Source organism: Mobula hypostoma, chromosome 24 (assembly GCF_963921235.1).
Source record: "Mobula hypostoma chromosome 24, sMobHyp1.1, whole genome shotgun sequence".
NCBI classification, from domain to species: domain Eukaryota; kingdom Metazoa; phylum Chordata; class Chondrichthyes; order Myliobatiformes; family Myliobatidae; genus Mobula; species Mobula hypostoma.
Window position 1 is genome coordinate 6,894,774 of NC_086120.1, and position 23,804 is coordinate 6,918,577.

The 23,804-nt window shown below is 41.7% G+C and overlaps 1 protein-coding gene across 1 annotated transcript; it reads left to right on the plus strand.

The window, feature by feature from the left end:
- Positions 1-1,613: 1,613 nt before the first annotated feature.
- Positions 1,614-23,276, plus strand: LOC134337472 (procathepsin L-like). Its single transcript, XM_063032513.1, has 7 exons — positions 1,614-1,745; positions 9,476-9,598; positions 12,039-12,194; positions 13,988-14,209; positions 15,405-15,570; positions 21,301-21,406; positions 23,177-23,276. Exons 1-7 carry the CDS (start codon positions 1,614-1,616, stop codon positions 23,274-23,276), a joined length of 1,005 nt encoding a protein of 334 aa, XP_062888583.1.
- Positions 23,277-23,804: the final 528 nt, after the last annotated feature.

The window sequence follows — 23,804 nt, forward strand, 5'->3', positions numbered from 1 at the left end:
AAAAGGCTGAAAGTTAATAAATCTCCAGGACCAGACAAGATATATCCAAGGGTATTTAAAGAGGTATTTACAAACCACTAACATATATTTTTCAAAGGTCAGTGAATACTAGGTGAAATCCCTAAGGACTGGGAATGGGCTAACATTGTCCTGGTATATAAGAAAGGCTGACACTGGTAATTACAGACAAGTAAGCTTATCCTGTATTGCAGACAAGATGATGGAAACAATAATGAAGAATGAGATGGAAAAGCAGATGATAAGAACAGGCAAGGTAGCAGAAAGCTGGCATGGGATCAGAGAGGGGAAATCATGTTTTACTAATATGCTGGAATTCTATGAAGAGGCAACTAAAATTTATGGTAACAATAGAATGGTAGATATAATTTACTTGAATTTTCGGAAAGCTTCTGACAAGGTACCCCACAAGAGGTTAATAACCAAATTACAGGAGGCAGGGATTCTGGGTAAGGTGTGTGAATGGGTCCAGAATTGGTTCAAAAACAGAAAACAATGAGTTATGGTGAAAGGATCATTTTCACACTGAGAAGACGTTAAAAGTTGGGTTCCGCAGGAATCAGTTTTGGGGCCTTGGTTGTTTCTAATTTACATTAATGATATGGATAAGCACATAACAAATAAATTAGGAGAGTTTGCTGATGACACAAAATTAGGGGAACGGGCTGATATCATTCAGGCAGCAGAATCAATACAGTTAGATCCAACCCAGATCCAGATGTGGGCAAATAAATGACAGATGAAATTTAGTAAATGTAAAGTAGTAGATAGAGGAAGTAGAAATATTAGATATAAATATACAGTGGGGGGGGGTCTTGAGTTAGAAAGTGCAGTGTATGAGAAGGATTTGGGGGAACTGATAGACTTATCACTATCAACATCTAGACAATGCACAGAGTGATTAGGAAGACTAACAGAATGTTGGACTGTGTAATGCGGTCGGTGGAGCTCAAGTCTAGAGGTGTTCTCCTTAAACTGTAAAATGTGCTTGTGGGGCTACACCTTGAGTACTGTGTACAATTTTGGTCTCCAAATTGTGTGAGGGATGTGAAGGCACTGGAGAGAGCTCAGAGAAGGGCAACAAGACTCATTCCAGGTCTGCAGGGTATGGGCTATGAAAAAGGATTGAAAGAATTAAATCTTTTTAGCCTAAGTGGACGTAGAATAAGAAGAAACATGATAGAGTTGTTCAAAGTCATTAAGGGTATAAGCAAGGTGGATGCCAGTTGCCACTTCAAAGTTAATCCGTCATCAAGGACAGAGGGACATAGGTGGAGACTGGTTAAAGGAAGATTTCAGTCTAAAATCAGGAAGCATTTCTTTACACAGTAGGTTGTGGACACATGGAACAAACTACCTAGTTGTGTAGTTGAGGGTAGTAGCTTAGAGACTTTAAAATCTAAACTTGATAGTTATTTCAACACATCATGTGAATATGAATTTGGCAATCTTTGTTGGGCCGAATAGCCTGTTCTTGTCAAAATCTTTCTAATGTTCTAACCAAATGTTCATAAGCAATTACCCTTCAGGTATTTATGAAAGCTATTCACAATGTTGATTGATTTCAAAGGCCTTGCTCTATCAGACTCTTCACCATGAAGTTCCCTCTGAGCGCCGGATGTGTGATAGTCGGATTTCTGAGAGAAGCTTTTGGCTTCCCCTTTGACCCAGCACTGGATGAAGCCTGGACTAGTTGGAAATCATTCCATAGGAAGCTGTACCAAGAGGTAAGAGACAGCAAATGCCTATTGTTCTGTCAAAGTACTGTGGTGATGAAGGTTGGAGAAAATTTTCATAATTTAAATCAACTTACTCTCTATTTTTGCTCCAGCTGCGCAGACCAGCCGTTGTTCTGAGCAGAAAATTTTTTACATGGCCTGAAAACCGTGCGGCACTTTAAGTGATTTACTTCTGTAGTATGTATACTATGAAAATTGAAAAATCGCGTTATTTTGATTTTATTTATTAATTGGGTATAATGAAATACAGTACAACAAAGAAAATCTTTTATGTTTCATGGGACTTTTTCTTGTCTGATTTTATTACAAATCCATTGTCTACAAACACCGTCCGGATTAATTTCGCATCCAGATGAAAGGTACATCTTAATCTTCATTAGATCATTCAGAACTTTGCTTCTAGTCTGTTTCTGGATTTAGATTTGATTGAATTCTTAAGACTGAATCCAAGTTCACAGTCGGCACTAGAAGCTTGAAATATTCCAACGATGCCAACAAGTACTGACGGTTTTCCAAATTCTTCGTTTCTAAGCCCATAGTTCAATATACCAGTGGGTGTCTTAATTAAACCAGTCTCAACTTTCTCAGAAATGCTTTCATCGTAGTTTGTAACAACAGCTGAGTATTTTTCGTCAGTTGTACACCATTCTCTTCCAATTTCAAAATTGGCTGTGTTTGCAATAGCAACAGGGTCAAAAGCTTTCCATTCTCTTAATCATCGTCAGGAAATCCACTGTCCAAGTAATTGCACACATATTTAATGAATCGAATAATATCGACATCAGAACTTATAGATGCAAGCAGATCTTTCACTTTGTCACTCAGTAAAGAGCATCACCAAGATACAGTTACCGTCACTTGTTCATACTGTAGTGCTTCAATTGTATTCCAACAGCTTTTCTGAAGGACCTTACAAAGAGATGCCAGATCCATCTAAAACATAGTTACGGCCAGTTAGTACTATTCGATATTGCGGATTAGTCAAAATCTTTAGGCAGTAGTTGCTGATTGGATCGTTACATTCATTAACTTGCCCTTTGCAATTCTGGATCAAAACTTCGTAAACCCTTATTAAAGCAGTAATGGCAAAATGTCTTTTCAGCTATTTTACTTAATTTGGAAGTGTAAATAACACAATACCACATTCTGTGACATTAGCTAATTCTTCTAGTTTTCCTTTTGTAATCGACGACCTACTGAGCATTGCATACAGTGTATCTGTACCCTGCCTAATTGATGCTTTTTTTTCCCCTATGCATCGTCTAATCCCAGATTTTATCAGTGTGGACACAATGTGCTCAGACAGAAGAATTGCTGCCCCACTATTTTTTACAAGCATAACATTTCCCCGTCTGCCGTAAACATCACCATCTTTTGAATATCAGGATTATTGTTGATGTTGAAAACTTCTTTTTATTGCTTCAACAATAGTGATACTGTATTTTATTTTAAAATACTCACACTGTCTTACAGAAAATTTCATTTTCCAGTTGAAATTTAAAATAGAAAATTAACATTTTCTGTAGAGAAATGTCTGTACTTCCGCCAGCAGTAAATGTATGGAAAGTAGATTTCGCAACTCTTCCATTATCTGTTTCTGAAGCACAGAGCCGATGCACTCAACAAATACAAACACAAAGTTCTTGCTGCACCAACTCTGGTATATTTACATATTTGGCCACACGTGCATGGACTTCTTGCACGGAATGCATAGAGGCATTATTTTTAATTGCAAAGATAATGTTATCCCGTTGAGCATATCAGTTAGACTTCTGTCACACATCTTGTTTCCCTCTTACTTCTCACTCCTGTGGTGTTTCAGTTAACATGCGCAAAATTCCACAGTTCTTCTGGTTGAGTAATTTGGGAACTGTGTCTCCATGAATTCTCTGGTTAAGATGTAATTTTAAGGAATATAACTTCCATTCTTCCTGTTTTTCCACTACTTGTCTCCAACTTCCACTTCTACACAAATACAACATCATCAGTATCTTGGTAATGTAAAGTATTGCCAACTTTATTAACACAAACATGAGAAAATCTGCAGATGCTGGAAATTCAAGCAACACCCACAAAATGCTGGTGGAACGCAGCAGGCCAGGCAGCATCTATAGGAAAAGGTACAGTCGATGTTTTGGGTCGAGACCCTTCGTCAGGACTAATGGAAAAAAGAGATAGTAAGAGATTTGAAAAATGCCAGAGGAAGCAGGATCTCCCAGTGGCCACATATTTTAATTCCATGTCCCATTCCCATTCTGATATGTCTATCCATGGCCTCCTCTACTGTCGAGATGAAGCCACACTCAGGATGGAGGAACAACACCTTAAATTCCGTCTGGGTAGCTTCCAACCTGATGGCATGAACATTGATTTCTCTAACTTCAGTTAATACCCCCCCTCTCCTTCTTACCCCATCCCTAATTTATTTATTTATTTATTTATTCATTCAATTATTCATTTATTCTCTCTCTTTCCCTCTCACAATAACTCCTTGCCTGTTCGTCATCTTCCTCTGGTACTCCTCTCCCCCTTTCTTTCTTCCAACCCCTTTCTTTCTTCCAAGGCCTTCCATCGCATGATACTCCCCCTTCTCCAGTCTTGCATCCCCTTTGCCAATCAACTTTCCAGCTCTTGGCTTCATCCCTCCCCCTCCTATCTTCTCCTATCATTTCAGGTCTCCCCCTCCCCCTCCCACTTTCAAATCTCTTACTATCTCTTTTTTCCGTTAGTCCCGACGAAGGGTCTCAGCCCGAAACGTCGACTGTACTTCTTCCTATAGATGCTGCCCGGCCTGCTGCGTTCACCAGCATTTTGCATGTGCTGCCAACTTTATTAGTTTTTTTTATGTGAAGACGATAGTTCAGTATCTACTGGTTACGAAAGCCACTCTACCTTATGTACAAGATTTACACTTCAAAGCATTAACTCTTCTTTTCCTTTTCTTTTTGACGTCCTGAGGAAAATAAAATAACAATAATTATTGTTTGAGAATACTAAAAATAATAATTATTATCTGAAAAGTTTAACAAGGTAAGAAAGCATTTATAATAAAATAAAAGGCTAACAAAATTTATGGAAACAAATGTTTACCTTGTTTTAACAATTTTATAATTAAAATAATCTTATTAGGTTATAAATTTTTTGAAAGATTACCCACTAAAAAGTCAGAATATAGCAGACTTCACATCAAATAGAAACAAGCCACAACTCACGGCACAAGGCAACTAACAGGCTCACTGGCAAAATGGCAAAATAGTTTTGACTGGATGGCCTCATTGTTTATTAACAATGAGCTACCAAAAATTCGAAAGTTCATTTATTACCAATGTATACTACGTTAGAATTCTTCTCCCGATAGCCATGGAACCGAAAAAGAAAAGAGCGACAACATAGCCAGCAATCCCCAAATCCCTCTCCCCCACACAAAATATAAACAAAAATAGAACAGGAATATCGGCCCCCAAATCCCCCTCTCCCACACAAAATATAAACAAAAATAGAATGGGAATATTGGCCCCCAAATCCCCCACCCCCATACAAAATACAAACAAAAATAGACCAGGAATATCGACCCCCAAATCCCCTTCCCCCACACAAAATACAAACAAAAATAGACCAGGAATATTGAACCCCCCCCCAAATCCCCCTCCCTGACACAAAAATAGAACAGGAACCATCGATCCCTAAATTCCCCTCCCCCCACACAAAAACAAACAGAAATAGAAGAGGTACATCGACCCCAAATCCCCCTCTCCAGCAGAAAAAAACAAAGGTAGAATGGGAACATTTCCCCGGCAGGAAAAAGAAATGAGAAAGATTAAGCGGAAAACATAGAATATAAAAACTACAAGACTGAAAGATAAATCCATAGTCCATAGAACAAAACCATATCCATATCCAAAATGCAAAAAAACCTCAGTAACAACCCCTGGGCATAGCAGCAGGCTACGTAGTCTCCCCTCTCCAGCAGCAGAGCGATCCCACCTGCAATCAGAAAGCAGGCATCTGGTGCTTACCTTCCGCATTTGTCTCAACATTTCAATCTCCCTTGTCGCTTTAATCGATATAATATAGGTGAACATTGGCTAGTGCCTCCCACTGTCTCCTTGCCACAATGCTCACGCTCGCTGCTTCTGCCTCCGGGAATCCTCTCGGAGACTGCAAATTGCTGGATCACCCAAACGATCTCCAAACTGCAAATCACAGTCGCCAACAGTTCCAGAAATGTATTCAAGGTGGAAAACAGACATAAAAGACATAAAAGAAGTGAAATAAATAGTTTTGTGGCCTATCCAGAAGATGTCAACCCTTGGAGCATTGTACGCAGGCGCCATCTTGACCGGCAATGCCCAGATTCGATTCTGACTTCCATTCTGTGTTTATTGTTACAATATGTAACAATGTTGTACCTTGAAACACTGACAATGTTAATAAGTTGAAGTTGAAATGTTTCAATATAAAAGTTGTAATACATTTATTATTTAGAAAATATATGGATTATATTCATTAAAGCACAATTAATTGCGTGGTATTTCACAACTATATTAAAATAGATTTCAAAATTATATTAACATTATATAAAAGAAATTTCCAGCTGCACAGCAACAAAGGCTATGTGGATGGGGGCACTTCAGTTACTGCAAGGATGCACACCGACACAGCTTAGAGGGAACAGCGCTTCAAATTATGTCTAACAGTGTTTTAATAGTGCATTTATCCAGTATTTTAAGTAATGAAGTGCCCCAGGGCCCTTCGGAGAGACAAGTGAAATGTGCTCCCCTCACAAAAGGATATAATGTAACATAACCAAATACAGTACTCAATGGAGAAAGACAACGGATACAGTGAGGAATGAGGCCATGGAGGGACAGCAGAGCAAGGATGACAATTTCAGAATGGAGTCATCACCAGACGTGGAGCCAATATTATTCAGCAATAGGGGTGTGAGTCAGAAGGTGTGTTGCAGAGTTTGAATGAACACAAAATTATAGAGGTAGCAGGGCTGTTAACTGACCAGGAGAACGATGATATTTTTCCTACTACTGCTTTATACTAAGATTCAAAAGATAGTGCAGAAATTGAAGAGGCATTTAAGACGTCCTTAGCCAGGGGTGAGTCGCTGGACGATTGGAGGAGAGCTAATGTTGGTTAAGAAAAGCTCTAAGAATAAGTTGAGAAATTATAGGCCTGATGTCAGCCTTGGGTAGGTCATTGGAAGGGATCATAAGGGATTGGATATATAAATATTTGGACAGACCCGGCCTGGTTAGGGGTAACAAACAGGACTTTGTGCACAAGAGGTTATGTCTAACCAAAATAATAGGGTTTTGAGGTGGTTACCAGGAAAGTTGATGAAGTAAAGGCAGGAGATGCTGTCAACATGGACTTTAACAAGACTTTCGACAAGATTCCTCATGGGAGGCTGGTCAAGTAGGTCCACTCTCTTGGCATTCAGGATGAGGATGTAAATTGAATTTGACATTGGCTTCATGGGAGATAGCAGATGGTTGCCTCTCTGACTGGAGGCCTGTGACCAGTGACTAGTAGTGTGCCACGGGGATTGGTGCTGGGTCCATGGTTGTTTGCCATCTATATCAATGATCTGGATGATAATATGGTAAACTGGATCAGCAAATTTGTGGTCTTACACCAAGTTTGGGGGTGTAGTGGGCAGTGAGGAAGGCTATCAAAACTTGCAGTGGGATCTGCATCAGATGGAAGGTGGGCTGAAAAATGGCGGACAAGTGTGTATGACTTCACACTTTGGATTGAACTCCATCTGTCACTTGTAGCTCAGCTCGGCATCCTATCAATATCCTTTTGTAACCTATGACAACTTTCTACACTATCCACACCACCACTCTTTGTGTCACCTGAAAACTTACTAACCTATCCTTCCACTCCTTCACCTAAGTCACTTATACTAATCAGAAAGAGCAGGGGTCCCAGAAGAGATCCCTGCAGAACAGCACTGTTTATGGACCTCCAGGCAGAATACACTCCATCTAATACCACCTCTGCCTTCTGTGGGCAAGTCAATTCCAAAGATGATTATTGACTTCAGGAGGAGGAAAATAAAAGTCCACGAGCCTGTCCTCATCAAAAGTCTGAGGTGGACCGAGTCAGCAACTTCAAATTCCTCAGTGTTATCACTTCAGAAGATCTGTCCTGGGTCCAACATGCAAATGCCATTACAAAGAAAGCTTGGCAATGCCTCTACTTTCTTAGAAATCTGTGAAGATTCAGCAGGTCACCTAAAACTTAAAAAAACTTCTATAACTGGAAACACCAATGCCTTTGTATGGAAGAACCTACAAAAAGTAATGGATACTGTTCAGTTCATCACAGGTAAAGCCCTCTCCACCATTGAGCCCATCTACATGGAGCACTGTCACAGAAAATCAACACCCAGCATCAAGGTCTCCTATCATCCAGGTCAGGCTCTCTTCTCACAGCTGCACCCATCACTGAACTGCTCCTGCAACCTCACATTCAAGGGCTCTCTTTCTCATATTCTCAATATTTATTGTTTGTTTATTTCTTTACTTATGCATTTATGTCTTTCTCAACTCATGCTGATAAAACGTGAAGTACGGGCATAGCCAAGCATTCTCATTTCTTAATTGCTAGGAACTTTGGGACTATTGTAGTGGTGTTTAGTTTTGTGGCTCTCTGAAGATTTACGTACATACATATTGCTGTGTATCCCTAATTGTTTAATACTATTATTTTTTTTCTCTTTCTTTTTGTATTTGCACTGTTGTTTTTTTTTCACATTGGTTGTTGTCTGCCCTGTTGGGTACGGTCTTTTATTGATTTTATTGTGTTTCTTGTATTTACTGTGATTGCCCACAAGAAAATGAATCTCAGGGTTGTATATGGCGACTTAAATTTACTTGATATTAAATTTATCTTGAACTTTTAAACTTTAAAGCCCACACAACCATTTTTCCTGGATCCCACGCCTCCTGACTTTCTGAATGAATTTACCACAGGGAACTTTGTCAAACAGCTTACTATAATCTATATTCAGAATGTGCACCAATCTACCTTCATCAAGTTGTTTTGTTACAATGTAGCGTTTAACACAATTCTCTCTGCCTGTTAATTTAAAAAGTTAAGACACATTCATCATTCGTTTCTTGGAATGTTCTATGCGGAGAATTGCAGACCTTAGTCAAAGCCAGACAAGTATATAACAAACCAGAGAGTGATTTGTTCACTTACTGCTTGATAGTGGGAGCTAGGTGGTAGCAGAGTGTTCATTCTGAGAGTCTTCCTTCTGAATATAGCTCCTATGATGGCTCTACTTCCTTTCAGCAAACAGGAAGAATGATGCACTGAGGAACTGCAGATTCCCACAGGTTCCCACAGAGTTTGGCTTCTGTTGTGGATGGTGGAGTGAAGTCCTTTAGTGTAGGCCTGCAGTAATGTTTATTCAACAGTAGATTGGTACACAACAGTTCAAGAGTACACTGCAGTTCTGCACAGAGAACAGCAGAGGAACATTGTGGATGACGTTTAAGGCTCTCTCCTTGATGTCTATCCTGCATTGTTGTTAATACAGAACTTCAGAGATATAGTGGGAGTGGAGAAATGGGAATATTGACATGAGATATGGAATCTCTCCATTCCTATTTGATTAGGCTGGTGGAATAATAACAAATCTTTGACAGAATGATAAAATAAAATAACCTTTAGTATAATGTTGCTTTTAGGACAATGTAAATTACAGAAGAATGGTTTGGGAGAAGAATATGAGATACATTGAACAACATAACCTGGAGCATTCAATGGGGAAGCATTCATTTACTGTGGGGATGAACCAGTTTGGTGATCTGGTACGTACAAAGTGGAAGTGAGGGATGCCAACTTCCAAAAATATTATCAATTGATCAAATGTGGTGTTACATCATAGAACAAATGTGAAGTGTACCAAATATTCATTTTGTTCTGACAAAGGATCAAAAATATTGACTGTTTCTCTTTTCACAGATGTTGGCCAATCAGTTGAAATTTTCTGTTTTTAAGTCTATTTTCTTTAATTTGAATACCTAACTACCCAACATTGTTGGAACCAAACACCGTAGGTAAGATTAGTCCGGTATAAAGTACTAAGAAGCTCACACATTTTTATTTGCCCTTAGGAATATTACATTTACTTCCTAGAGGTTTTGGGAGTTTAGGATTCCATATAAATTCCAGCAGAGTAAGTGGTTAAAAAATTAAAAGGGATGTGAAAGAATAAGGCGCAGGGCACTTTCACCCTGTTCAGACTCAATATAGTTCACTCGATATCTGTACTTTTATTTCTGGTCACCTCAGGATTCCTAATACACTCAACATGAAAGCCAAAATCAAGCAATCCAGCAAGCCAATCATTTTCATCCTCTTATTCAAGGTCAAATCCATTTAATAATTCTCCAGTTCGCTTGCGTGTCCTCTTTGGTTCCTGACTCCCAGTAGCTGCACCTCACCATCTCAACACAGAACCAGAGCTAACTGGTAGACGAAAGCTCCCTTAGCGCAGTTGTGTAGAGCGACCTGGAGCAGCTTTGGGCCTGGATGCACTGTATTCTGATGGCATGATCAGGTGCTGGGTTGTGTCAGTGTGTGCTGGTCGACTGGTGGGAATGCATCACAGCCAGTGATGAGGCTGCAGCAGTACTGTCATGAGCCCTGTGGCTTGCTATAGAGCATTGAGCTTCTGGGGTTTTGGAACACCTGTATTTACTCATCAATATCTTAACTAGAATTGTTAAGCCCTTGTGCTTTTTGTCGTGGCTGACACATCTCCCAAATTCTATGATTATTTAAAGAGATCTCTCATTCAGTGTTGTAGTGGGGCCATTGTGTCGGGGAGGATGAATTACCTCATGGTATCGTTCAGTCATTCTGATTCCAATGTCTAACCTCTTGTTTCTGTCTCTTCCTGGGGATCCTGCTGTTCCTCTGCACCTGAGTCCAGTCCTTTGTGAGCGCACCATGATAGGTAGAAACATGAACACTGTCACTGTGAGGAGGAGTGCTGACTCTTTGCCCAGGGAGGTTTGCCAGTCTACCAGGGCACGGCATTAACTGGCCTGGAAATCTGCTGAGGAACTGTTACCAATGTGCCATGGCAGTTTCAAAGTTCTGGCCAGTGGTGAGGTATAGAGCCAGGATGACACAACCTGGAGTTGTGTGAAGGTGGCACTGAGCCGACAAGGTAGATCTCATGCACTGAGTGTTTGTCATAGCTGGCTTGGAAAGTGTTGACATGGAGCTGCTCAACCTGGAGAGGATGGGCTCAGGCTCTACATTAGGAAGTCTGGCAGGTTGCAGTTGTGCTCCTTTTTGCTCTTGTATATTTACGATCGGCTGAATGATGACAGAAGCACATTTGTGTCCATGGGTGTCAGCCTTCATCCATGCTGCCTTTACGTAGCCCTTATCCGCACCATCTGGAGTAGGATTAGGATGCAGACTCACCACCGAGGAGTCACTGTCCTTTCCTCTGCCCTATTTTAAAGTCCACATGTACTGATGATTAGAGGAATAGTCATGGTAAGGTGGGAGATGTGTGTTTAAACTACTTGAATCTTATAGGGCCTGAGAAACTGTGGGATGGGAAGTAAAGGGGATGAAGGATGCACACACTGTCACCCTCAGTAATCTGCTCAGTGCTGGCTGGACTCATGGCCAACACTGCTATTCAGGTGAGAGTATAGTTGCAATAACTCCAAACTGTCTCCTGCTATCTTTTCAGTTGTGTGAAATAAGTGAGAGAGAGAGAGAGTCTGAGTATGACTTGTGTGTGCAGAGGATGTGAGTGTACAGCGCATTGATATAGTCATGTCTTCCAGCACGTCATCCTAATTCTCAATGTATATGCAGGAGACATACATCTTTCTTCAGTGAAAGTGCATGAATGACTCACTTTCCATCTGTCTTTCAGCAGCGATCGTTTTCCAGTTATATCCTGCATATTAACTGTCAATGTTCTCATTGTTGTCATTTGTACATCTCCCTTATCTGTTGAAGCCTACCCACTCTTCTGCAGACATTCTCTTGTTTTGCTCTAGAGTTAAGATGACCCAGTTATTGGATCATACATACACGATTTGCTTGGTTGTCCAGGATATCTCATTGTTGACAGTGATTCTCAAAAACTCTCATTTCCGGCAGTCAGAATTAAATGAAAGTTTTTTTTGTGCAGTGAACAATCATGGACATGTAAAACATTATGGTAGATTCTTTAAACTCGTAGAAGTTAAAATTTCAGATTTCTTGAATTTGTAGACTCCGGAGGAATTCAAGCAACTTCGGTTGAATGCAGACAGGAGAAAGGAAGTTGAGAACACAACTTGGAAAATATTTGCACCACAAGAAAATGCTCAATTGCCTCCACATGTTGATTGGCGGCCAAAGGGCTTTGTAACTCCAGTGAAGGATCAGGTAACCATCAGCTACCCGGTAGGTTCAATAACTGAGCAGTTTATTGATAACGAGCAATATTAAAACTTCACTGGAATAGACCAAGTTTGGAAAGGTGGTGCCAGAAGAGTAATTTACTGAAGTTTTTACATCATGTAATGACTTGATTAAGGTGAGATTACTGGGCCATTTTCCTTTATGCAGCAAAATTGTATTCTGTGCCCTCTACACAGTCACACAAAGAAAATTCTTTTTTTGCTTTCCCTGTATTTCCCTTCTAATTTTTACCCAGAACATTTCTTTGTTCTTTAAATTGCCATCTCTCCTGCAGCACTCCCTTCCTCCCTCACACTGGGTGGGTCCTTGGCCTGTACTGACCAAACCCTCTCTTCACGTATATTACAGCCTCCATCCTTTCCAACGTTATTAAATTTCTTAAAAATTAGTTAAGAGAAAATGTTCGTGGAATGTTAGACACAGGAAGTCAGACAAGAATGAGAAACAGGTGTCAGATCAAAGATTTTTACTGAATCTGCAGTTTTCCTGTTTTTGACTGACAGTTTGAAATATCACTGAATATTGGAACAACTTAGAACAAGTTAAGATCCATCGTGCCTTCACAGCTGGCAGACTCCAGCTCCGTGCTTTGCGTCTTGAGAAAGACTGTTGGGATGATTGGAGACAGGCCTCCGCATTCTGTTACTCCATGGCTGAATCATCATGCAGCTCTCACTGCCTGACTGGATATTTAAGGCAGTTGATTCCTAGTGAAACCCCCGGTTTAATGGGTTGTGTAAGTCTTGGGAAGACAACCTCCGGCCCCATCAAACTCGTGAGATTGCGGCTCTGTCCCACCCCAAACCCCTATTTGTGCGGATACCCTGTTACAAATTACTGCCATGAAATAACAGAAAATACACTGCATACGATTAAAGGAATTGTATTTATGAATCTCATCTTAACTAAAGGGTTAGCAAAGAATAACAAAAAGAAAAGGTCCCATTCTAATTAAACAGCCAAATGTGCACAAATTGGAGGTAATCTTGAACTCCTCCATCACTCACGCGCTGGGCCCTCAGTCAGCGTGAACACCTGCAGCACCTTCCGAACATCGCTCGCAATCCATCTCAAACAGACGGGTCTCCCACCGGATTGTATGCTACAGCTGGTTCTCCCCAGCACATTCTCTCTTCATCTCCCCTTGAACAAAAAGCCCAAGCCCAATGTTAGTGTCCCTCACCAGAGAAACCTCCCCTTAATTTGACCATCCTAATTGGACGGCACACATTTCTCCTCATCTCTTATCTTCAACCACAACCCAAACAAGCTGAAAACGGAGCAAGTTGGAAACAAGCTGCTCTTACAGAACTGCCAAACTGAAACACATACAGCATAACAGTAAAAATATGAACTATAGCATTACACTATTTGATTGGCCTTTCACACCTGGCCCTGGTGAACGCAGCCCTGTCGGGACCATTAGTGGCCATTCCACCAGCTGCTGGAGTGCAACTGCATCTGGCTCTTCAGGAACACTCAACAAAATCTTCTTTCCAGAGGTAGGTCTCAGATGACCCCAGTGTTTACTCTGTTGGTTTTTGCACGGATGCTGCCTGATCTGCTGAACATTTTCTGTTTTTATTTAGAACTGAAGTTTGGTGTCTTTTCACCAATATCTCTATTTTTCTTCCCTTGTCTCACCTTATTTTGCCCTTGATGGAGTTCAGTATTCCTTAATAATCGTGAAGACAAGGACTGGTGTGCAGTACTGCTCCTCCTCCTCATCTCACTTTGAGTCTTTGTGTATTTACTAGGGCCAGTGTGGTTCTTGCTGGGCATTCAGCACAACTGGAGTACTGGAAGGACAGGTATTTAACAAAACAGGAAAGCTCATTTCCCTGAGTGAACAGTACCTGATGGACTGTAGCAGAACTGTGGGAAATGCAGGCTGTAATGGTGGATCTGTCATGGCCAGCTTCGCATTCATAAAAGAACAAGGTATTGCTTCCGAACAGTCTTATCCGTACATTGCAAAGGTAATGTTCCCTTTCCTTTCCTCTCATTCTTTGTACTTGCCAGATAACTGTCTAACTATTTGCTCAGTTTGACTGTGGCACAGCTGGTAGAACTGGTGCCACACAGCTGGAGAGACCGGGGTTCAATTCCCACCTCCAGTGTGGGGTTTGTACAGTTGCTCCATGATCTTGTGCGTTGCTTTTGGTGGCTAGGTTTTGCCCCACATTCTGAATGTAGCCCCCTGGTAAGCCTCAGGCTCGCTCAGCTCACTTTCGTCTTGGGGGAGCAGTGCTCGGCCCCACCAAACTGGTAATCAAGTTTGTGTAGATGCTGTGTAATGTACCCCACCACGCCAAGTAACAGACAGTACGCCATATGCGATTAAATGATTACACTTTATAGATCTTACTGGAACTATGCAATTAATAGAGATACAATATAAAAGGAGAGTAAAAGGCACCAAACTTATCAAAGTTCAACCACTTCGTGAACCCCTCTTGGAGCTCAAGTAACGGAGTCTTCTTTCCACCATTCGATCCCCTCCGACCTCCTCGACCCGCCGCCTGGGACCAACCACGGTGGTCGACCAGAGTGCGTCCAGCACGTCCTTCCTCTTCAGTTCTCCACCAGAAAAGCCCTGGGCCTCGGACTCCCTCATGGGTCTGATCCTCGCCCAACTTACAGCATCTCTCTCATCGCTTCTCCTCTCTGTCCCTATCGCGCCTTCTGCCCAAAGCCCGCGAAAACAATAGCTTACAGACACACAAGAAAGAATAACATCTATCCCAATTGGTTAGCAAATGAATACAATTCCCGTAATCAGTAATTATAACCCAAACAAGCTGCTACCGTTAACTCAGCAGTTAACATAACAAAGAAGCCATTTTATTAGCCTTCGCAGTAACATAAAAGAAGAAACCCCTTACATAAATAAATGCAAGATGGTGACTAATTAGAGACTGTATATTGCCCTCAGTGTGTGGGCTACTGGTAGAATTTAAGTATGAATGATATGAATAAGGAGAATATAACAAATGAGTAAGTATGCTTGATGGTCAACACAGATTCAGTGGACCAAAAGACTTCTGTGATGCATGATTCTATGAGAATGTCTCATTTTAGAAAAAGATTCCTGCAAAGTTGTCTCATTGGTGCAACACAATTCCTGGCCTTCACTTGGATCTGATACGTACTGACAGGCGTGTTTCCCTTTAGAATGGTGATTGCAAGTTCGAACAGAGTGACATTGTTGCCACTTGCAAGGGTGTCGTGCAGATTCGGAAAGACTCTGAGGCGGATTTGGCTGCAGCAGTGGCCACAGTTGGACCGATTTCAGCTGGCATTGACGCAGAGCACAGATCCTTCATGTTGTACAAATCAGGTAAGGATCAGGATTTGCAGGTAAGGTTGAAAAGGAGAGACAAAAGGAGAAAAATTGAGGTGTGGGTTTGGTGATGCTAAACCTTAATTTCAAGAATATAAACAGAAAATGTTCAGCAGGGCAGACAGCATTTGTGGAAAGAGAAACACAATTAACCTTCTGAAACTTGCATCTGGGAACAAGATTCCGTTCTTTTTTTTTCATTGGGAGAAGTAAATTGGCTCAAATCTGCTTGTAGAGGTAAGCCAAGAACAATGCACAAGCCAAAATAGCTGGCCAAAGTTCTTCCAAAATTGGACTTAGGCTTTGGCTTACTAATTTGGGGCAGCTCTGTTTTAAAGAATCTTTTTTTTATTTTTCCTCATTATTTTTTCACATCTGGCCATTGCTGGCATTTATTGCCTATCCCTCACTGCCCCCTGAGATGGTGATGGTGAGCCACCTATCTCCAAAAGCCTTCCTCAACCACTTAGGGAGCAAACAGATGGTTGTGTATGCACTCAGATTTTGGCCAGTTCAGATAAGGGCAACAGATGTTGGCCAACCAAGGCAGGAAACCCATGCAGTCACAGGGATAATGTGCAAACTCCAGAGAGAGAGAGATCCCAAGGTGAGGATTGAACCTGGCTCCTAGTAGCTACGAGGCACTGGTAGTGCTAACTGCGCCGATTTGCCAGCAATGTTCACAGCTTGTGAACAAATAATAACAGAAGATCCATCTGAGTGATATACAGGACATTTTTGCAACACTTTTCACTTTTGCCTAAAATTCCCATTTTCAGAGGAGAAAAGAAGCAGCATTTTCTTTCTTCACCTTCATTCTCTTCCATCAGAATCCACGAAGCAGGGTCATTTCACTGCATTGGTGAGGTAGGGGAGGTACTCTTGGCCAACTGGGAAGGATAATTATGGGATATCACTCTGCTTCCCAAATTACCCCTGAATTTGGTGGCATGCTAGATAATTTCGAATAGCAGTTAAACTTCTGTGACACTGGTAAGTCCGGTGTTAACACTAGAACCCAGGTGGGGATAGCAAAGTTCTTCCATCAAGAACATTAGTGAATTAGAAGACATTTTATGATAACATGGTTGTTCGATGATTCTGAATTTTCATTCCTGTTAGATTTTTGATAAGCAACGGGATGAAAGCTTATGGGAACTGAGTGCTGAGGTAGTTCAGCCATGTTCATTTGGTAAGCTAGAGCAATCTCCCGGGGCCAAGTGACCTTCCTGTTTCATGTTCAGATGGATTCCCAAGAAGACCAGCCAAGTTTTCAACTTAGGAAGAACGTCTTGTCCATTCAATCTCAAACTCTACACCAGTACTTTGAATCACCTTGTCTGTGGTTAGTGCAGTCACAAGGCATCAATTTGCCTTCGTCGTTAGTGGGGATGCCATGGCTCATTGTACAGGATAAAAGAAAACTGGAAGGGGAGGGATAGATCAAAATACAATGGAATTACAGCATCACAGAAACTCCTAGATACCAAAGGAGCCCATTCAGACTATTGTGCCAGTGCTGATCAGCAAAGAAGGAATCTACCTTCCTACACTTGTTACAAAGTCTTCCCGACTGTGGATCTTCAACCGCACATCCAAGTATAGTCTTAAGCTGATGAGAGTTTCTGCCTCCATCACCTTATCAGCAAGGGGTGGACTACTGACCTATGAGGGACCCCACTGGCAATGATATCACAAAAGGACTCATCAGCATTTGTCCTTTTCTCCCTGAATCGGAGCATATTTTATTTCCAACCTGCCACGCTCCCTTGAATCTTGTTTTTCACTTTATGGACAGGATGTGACAAGAACAGTACTTTGAGAAACACTTGAACTTACCGGTATCACAGTTTGTCAATAAGTGTCCCTTTTCTCCCCTGGCTTGTTCATTGTGCACCTTGTCATGCAGGGGGTGGTTGACTTGGCAATGCCAATGGTTTCAATTAATAACAGAGTATGTGTACAGTATGCAACTGAAATTCTTACTCTTCACAGTCATCTACAAAGCATGCAACCTGAAAGAATGACTGATAGTAACATCAGAGCCCTGAAGCCCCTCTTGCACAAGCTGCAGCAGAACCATCGACCCTTCCCTCCACCCCCTCATTTGTGGCAGCAGAAGCTCTGAACCCCCCCACCCCACCATGTAAGCAATAGCAGAAGTCCCCAAAGAGACCTTGATCTAGGTTCCATCAAAAACCACAGTCTATAACCCAGCACTTTGGTATCTCAGACAGGCTGTCTCTCAACAGTGACGGAGAGAGAGACTGATCCTGTAACAAGAACAGGAGACCAGCAGTTCACTGTTCCAATGTTACAATCTTCTGTGTTGCTTCTCCAAGCCTCCCCAACATGGGGACTGACAGTCTCTCGCTCTCTCTCTCTCTCTCTCTCTCTCTCTCTCTCTCTCTCTCTCGGAAAATAAAAGGGGCCTTCTTCCATCAGCAGTGGTCACTGCCGGCTGTCCTGGTGTTCCAGACTCCCATGACACTTCAGTTAGTAAAACTGGAAAGAAACTGGTCGTTCCCTGAGATATCGAAATGCCAGGCTTCATGGCCAATGCTAAAACCCACTGCTTGTAGAGAACTGTAGACGTAGATCATAGATTCTGACAAAATCCCAAAGAAAAGAAAGACATAAGAAAGGAAGAATAAGCAGTTTTGTGGATGATCTGTAAGAAGTTGCCTGGGTCGACAAAAGCCTCTGGCACCTTCTTTGCTAGCTCCTCCCACAAGCTTTTCTTTAGGGGAAAACATTTACTCTGAAAGTCCTTCTTAAATACTTCCCATTACTTTGAGACAGATGTGACTTCAAGTTGTTTTTTTCAGCCTGAAGGTTCTGACCTAAGCTTCCTTGAGAAAATGCAACATCTCCACTGAACCCAGGGCCTGTCTCACACATGACCTCCAGAAGATCAGAATGTCATCTATGTGTGAAGCTGAAAGAGGTGGGGAAGGTCTTAAGGACTTGAGTTATAGGGAAAGGTTCAGTAGGTTAGGATTTCATTCCCGAGAACATTGAAGACTGAGGAGAGATTTGATAGAGGCATACAAAATTTTGAGGGGAATTGACAGGGTAAATGCAAGCAGGCTTTTTTTGCACTGAGATTGGATGAGACTACAACTAGAGATCATGGATTAAGGGTGGAAGGTGAAATGTTTAAGGGGAATATGAGAGGGAACTTTTTCATTCAGAGGGTGGTGAGAACATGGTAGGTGCTGCCAGTGCGAGGTGGATATCGGGTTGATTTCAAAATCTAAGAGGAATTTGGATAGCTACACAGATAGGGAGGGGTATTGAGATCTATAGTCTGAGTGCAGTTCAATGGGACTAGGCAAGTTGGTGGTTTGGCATGGACCAGATGGGTCGAAGGGCCTGTTTCTATGCTGTAATGTTCCATGGCTCTATGTAACCACTCCACCGTGGAGAAGGAGCGTTTGGGGTGGTCTGGGTGCTGGGAGCACACAGCAGTTCTGGGAAGGCAGCAGGAGAGGACCCAGCTTGGCAGCCCCATCAGTGGAGGAAACTGCAATTCCATCACTGGCATCATTATCCACCTCAGAACCCACAGAGCTGGAGTGGGAGTAAGTCATCACCAGTTCCGAGGGGCTGCCAAAGAACCAGGAGCAAAAAGAAGAGGGCTTTGGAATTCTACACCATCATCATCATAGCTTGTCACACCAGACAGCCAGCCACTCTAGTGTTGTTTGGTTGATGTTGAGCAGGTTAGTGTCAGCTAGATCAGGTGAGAGGGGCAAATGCACAGAACGTGATCGACGTTCTGCACCCTTTCGCCACACTCACAGGATTCGCTGGTCTTTAAACCCCACTTCACCATATTGTCTCCCGTCCTACAAACTCCCGCTCTCGCTCTGTTGAGAGTGCATCACTTCCGTCTGTCAAGCAGTGCCCCGTCTGGCAACATTTCTGTGGGGTCTTGCACTGTATTGTTTGGTGGGGTTCTGGCTTCTGTTTGTTGCCCGAGGTCAATCCTGTATGTTTGGGGGGATGTTCCGTGCAGTAGTTCCTCCACTGTAGCAAAGCTTTTCCTCAATTTTAGGCAGTTGGAAGCTGGCACATGATGATGTAGTAGGTACCATGGATCCGAGTTCTGTTTACCTTTTTCAATTTTTGTTGTAGTGTGTCTTCGGATCTCTGAGGGAGCAATGCCTGTAAGTCTGTAAATGATGTTAGTGGGTGTCGGGCGCAGTGTGCCCGTGATTATTCAGCAGGCTTCGTTAAGCAATGGGTCTATTTTCTTCGCATGGGCTGATCTGCCCCACACAGGTGCACAGTATTCTGCAGGTGCATAGCAGAGTGCTAGGGCAGTTGATCTAAGTGTATGAGCATTAGCTCCCCATTTCGTGCCTGATAATTTTTTCCCTCGGAGTTTTTGGATGTGGGTGGCAAATGAGAGCATCCTATCCAGTGTCACGCCCAGGTAAATTGGAGTCGGATGGTGTTCAAGCTCCTTCCCACACCAGAAGATCTTGAGTTTCTGAGCTGCTTCTCGATTCCTCAGGTGGAATGCACACACTTGAGTTTTTGATGGATTTGGGTCCAGAGGCCATTTTTCATAATGCTGCTTCATTGCTTCGAGGACTGCTGTAAGTCGTACTTTAACTTCTTGGAAGGAGTTAGCTTGTGTTGCTATGCATAGGTCGTCTGCATAGATAAACCTGCGTGTGTTAGGAAAGGTTGATTGGTTGTTTGTGTAGACATTAAATAGCAGAGGTGCCAGGATTGATCCCTGTGGTAGTCTGTTCTTTTGTGGACGCCACCTACTCTTAACTCCATTCATTTCTACATAAAATCTACGATTTTCTAGGAGGCTTCTTATTACCTTGACTGTAGTTTCGTTTTTTAACATTTTAGATAATTTCAGCAGAAGGCCTCTGTGATTCACAGTATCGTATGCTGCTGTTAAGTCAACAAATACTGCCCCTATAATTTGTCGCATTTCAAAGCCATCCTCAATATACTGGGTTTAGTTCAGGACTTGACTGCAGCAAAAGCGGCCTGGCCTGAACTCGGCTTGGTCTGGTGTTAGAAGATCTTTGACTAAGGGGGATATTCTTTTCAGTACGAATCTCTCGTAGAGTTTATAGGGGGTGCAGAGCAAGGAAATCAGTCTGTAGTTTTTAGGAATGTTGGGGTCTTTATTGGGTTTTAGGAGAGCAACAACTTTGGCTCTTCTCCACTTTTTAGGTATCTTTAATGATTTTAGGCAACAGTTGAAAAGGGACAGAAGCCAGTGGAGTGCTTTAGGTCCAAGATGTTTAAGGAATTCATTAAGAATCCCATCTATGCCAGCAGCTTTGTTAAGACTGGAAGGAAATTGGATGATCAACATGGCCAGCAGTGACGAAAAGAGGTCAGTGAGTGAGAGAAAAGTCCTCTCTTCCCCCTCCAGTGGTTTTCAGTTGAGGTTCTGAATAGACATATCTACCTATTAAACCAGATTTTACCATGTCAGAGGAAAGACCTTTCCTTGCTACGATTCCTTAAATAAAATGTGAGTGAGCCCAGGAAGCAGAGGTGTCATGAATTCACATCAAACTTTCACTCCTTTCTGATCTCTCCACAACCCAACTCTGCACTTCATTGGTTTTGCCTTTGGCTACCTTGTGGGATTTCATAATTCCAACATAGATTTCCAATATTGTGGGATTTGTCTCATTGACGTGTAATTCCATGATAACATGCAATTTTTAAAATTTTCTGCAGGAATATTTTTTGAGCCTCACTGCAGTACTGTGGACCTTGATCATGGAATTGTGGTGGTCGGATATGGAATGGAAAATCAGAAGTCATACTGGATAGTAAAGAACAGGTATGGTGCCAAATGGGGATTGGAGACCGCATCTAGCATAAGTTGATCTAAACCCAAAGTTTGTTTTTATTTATAATGAAGTAATGAAAATATGATGTCACTTGGTAGCAAAAACATGAAAAAGCTGTGAGATATCAGCAAGTCAGGTGGCATCTGTGCAAAGAAGAACAGTCAATGTTCCAGGTCTGCAACTTTTTGTGCACTGACGATTAAAAAAAAATAGTTTTCAATTCCCTCCAGCTAGGATTTATACCAATATGATTAGATTTCACAGAAGATGCATTAGGGACATTTAAAAGACTCTTAGATAAGCCCATGAATGAAAGAAAAATTAAGTGCTATGTGGGAGGGAAGATTTAGATTGAGCTTAGAGTAGGTTAAAGGGTTAGCACAACATCGTGGGCCAAAGAGCCTGTACAGTGCTTGGGGTGTCAAAGTTCAGAATTCAATTCTCACATCATCTGTACGTCCTCCCCGTGAACGTGTAGGTTTCCTCTGGGTGCTCCAGTTTCCTCCTACAGCATAAAGACATACCAGTTAGTAGGTTAATTGGTCATTGTAAGTTGCCCCGTGATTAGATTAGGGTTAAATTAGTTGGTTGCTGGCAGCACAGCTCGAAGCGCCAAATTCACGCTATATCTCTAAGTAAAAACCATAGAGTCTGCAGAGAGATGTAGATAGGTTAAGTGAGTGGGCAAGGTCTGCTTGATGGAGTACAATGTTTGTAAATGTGAGGTCATCCACTTTGGAAGGAAAATGTAAGAGCAGATTATGATTTAAATGGTAAAAAAATTACAACATGATGCTGTGCTGAGGGACCTGGGAGTGCTTGTGCATGAATCACAGAAGGTTGGTCTGCAGGCTATAAAGAAGGCAAATGAAATGTTGGCCTTCATTGCTAGAGGGATTGAATTTAAGAGCAGGGAGGTAATGCTGCAACTATACAAGGTACTGTTGAGGCCGTACCTGCAGTACTGCGTGCAGTTCTGGTCTCCATATTTGAGGAATCCATCAATAGAGACCCTCACTATCCTGGACATGCCGTCTTCTCATTCCTACCATCACGGAGGAGGTACAGGAGCCTGAAAACACACACTCAACATTTTACAAAAGGCTTCTTCCTCTCCACCATCAGATTTCTGGATGGTCCATATGCTCACTATTCCTCTGTTGTACTATCTATCTACTTATAACTGATGGTCATTTTTATGTCTTGCACTGTACTGCTGCCACAAACAAATTTTATGATGTATGTCAGTTGATGCTGATTTTGATACCAAACATGGTGGAAAATACAGAAGTCTGTGGATGATGAGGTTTTGATCCCTGGCAGATTTTTGTTGGGTACTCTCTCCAAAGACATGGAGGCGATAATGACGAGTTAGAGATCAGCAATGATTCTGTTAAAGGATCCTGGGCCGAATGGCCTCTTTACAATGGTTCTATCCCAGTAACTGCCATCCTGCCACCCTACCTTTACTGTCAATCTTGATTACATGAGATTTTTGAACAAATGATTCATCAGAATGTTAATACAAAACTGTTTATTTGTTATACAGGGTGGGTGCCTGGAATGCACTGCTGGGTGATAGTAGAGGCAGATAAGATAGTGGCACTTAGGTAGGTGTGTGAGGATGCAGAGAATTGAGAGATATGGTTCATGCTGCGGTAGAATGGACTAGCTTAATAAAGTGTCATTAGCTTAATTAGTTCAGCACAACATTGTGGGTGCCTGTACTATTCTGTCTTCTGTGTTCTTTGTTATTTCAGCTGGGGATCAAATTGGGGCAATAAAGGATATGTCCACATGGCGAAGGACATGGATAACAACTGTGGGATTGCTTCAAATGCAGTTTATCCTGAAGTGTGAGTGTTCAAGCATATCGCATGCAACAGATAAAGGGGCCACTTTTGTCAGCCTGGAGCTTCTGCTTTCCACCATCATTGCTGCTGCATATTTTCATTTAACATTGTCACAGCCTGTTATGGATACAAAATTTTAAACAAAAACAAAATTACTATCATTAGGAGGGCTGAAATCTATCATACATGTTGAAACATTAACATAAAACATTAAGAAATTTGCTAAGCACAGTTGATTCTGCATTGATATGTTGAATGATGACAATGTCCATAGTATAATAGTAATAATAATAATGAATATTTGATTGATCCTGAGTAGGAAATTCTTTTGTTACAGCAACAACATTTAAAAACACATTTAGTAGTCTGCAGACTTAACTAATAGTAAAGTACAGAATAATAATGTACACAATAATAATGTACCAATGTGCAATAATAATGTATGAAATAATAAAGGACAGACTACTGTACTATGATGTGTGTTCTCCTGTTGCACAGATATGAATTGTTGAATATGCTTATTGCATTTGATAGG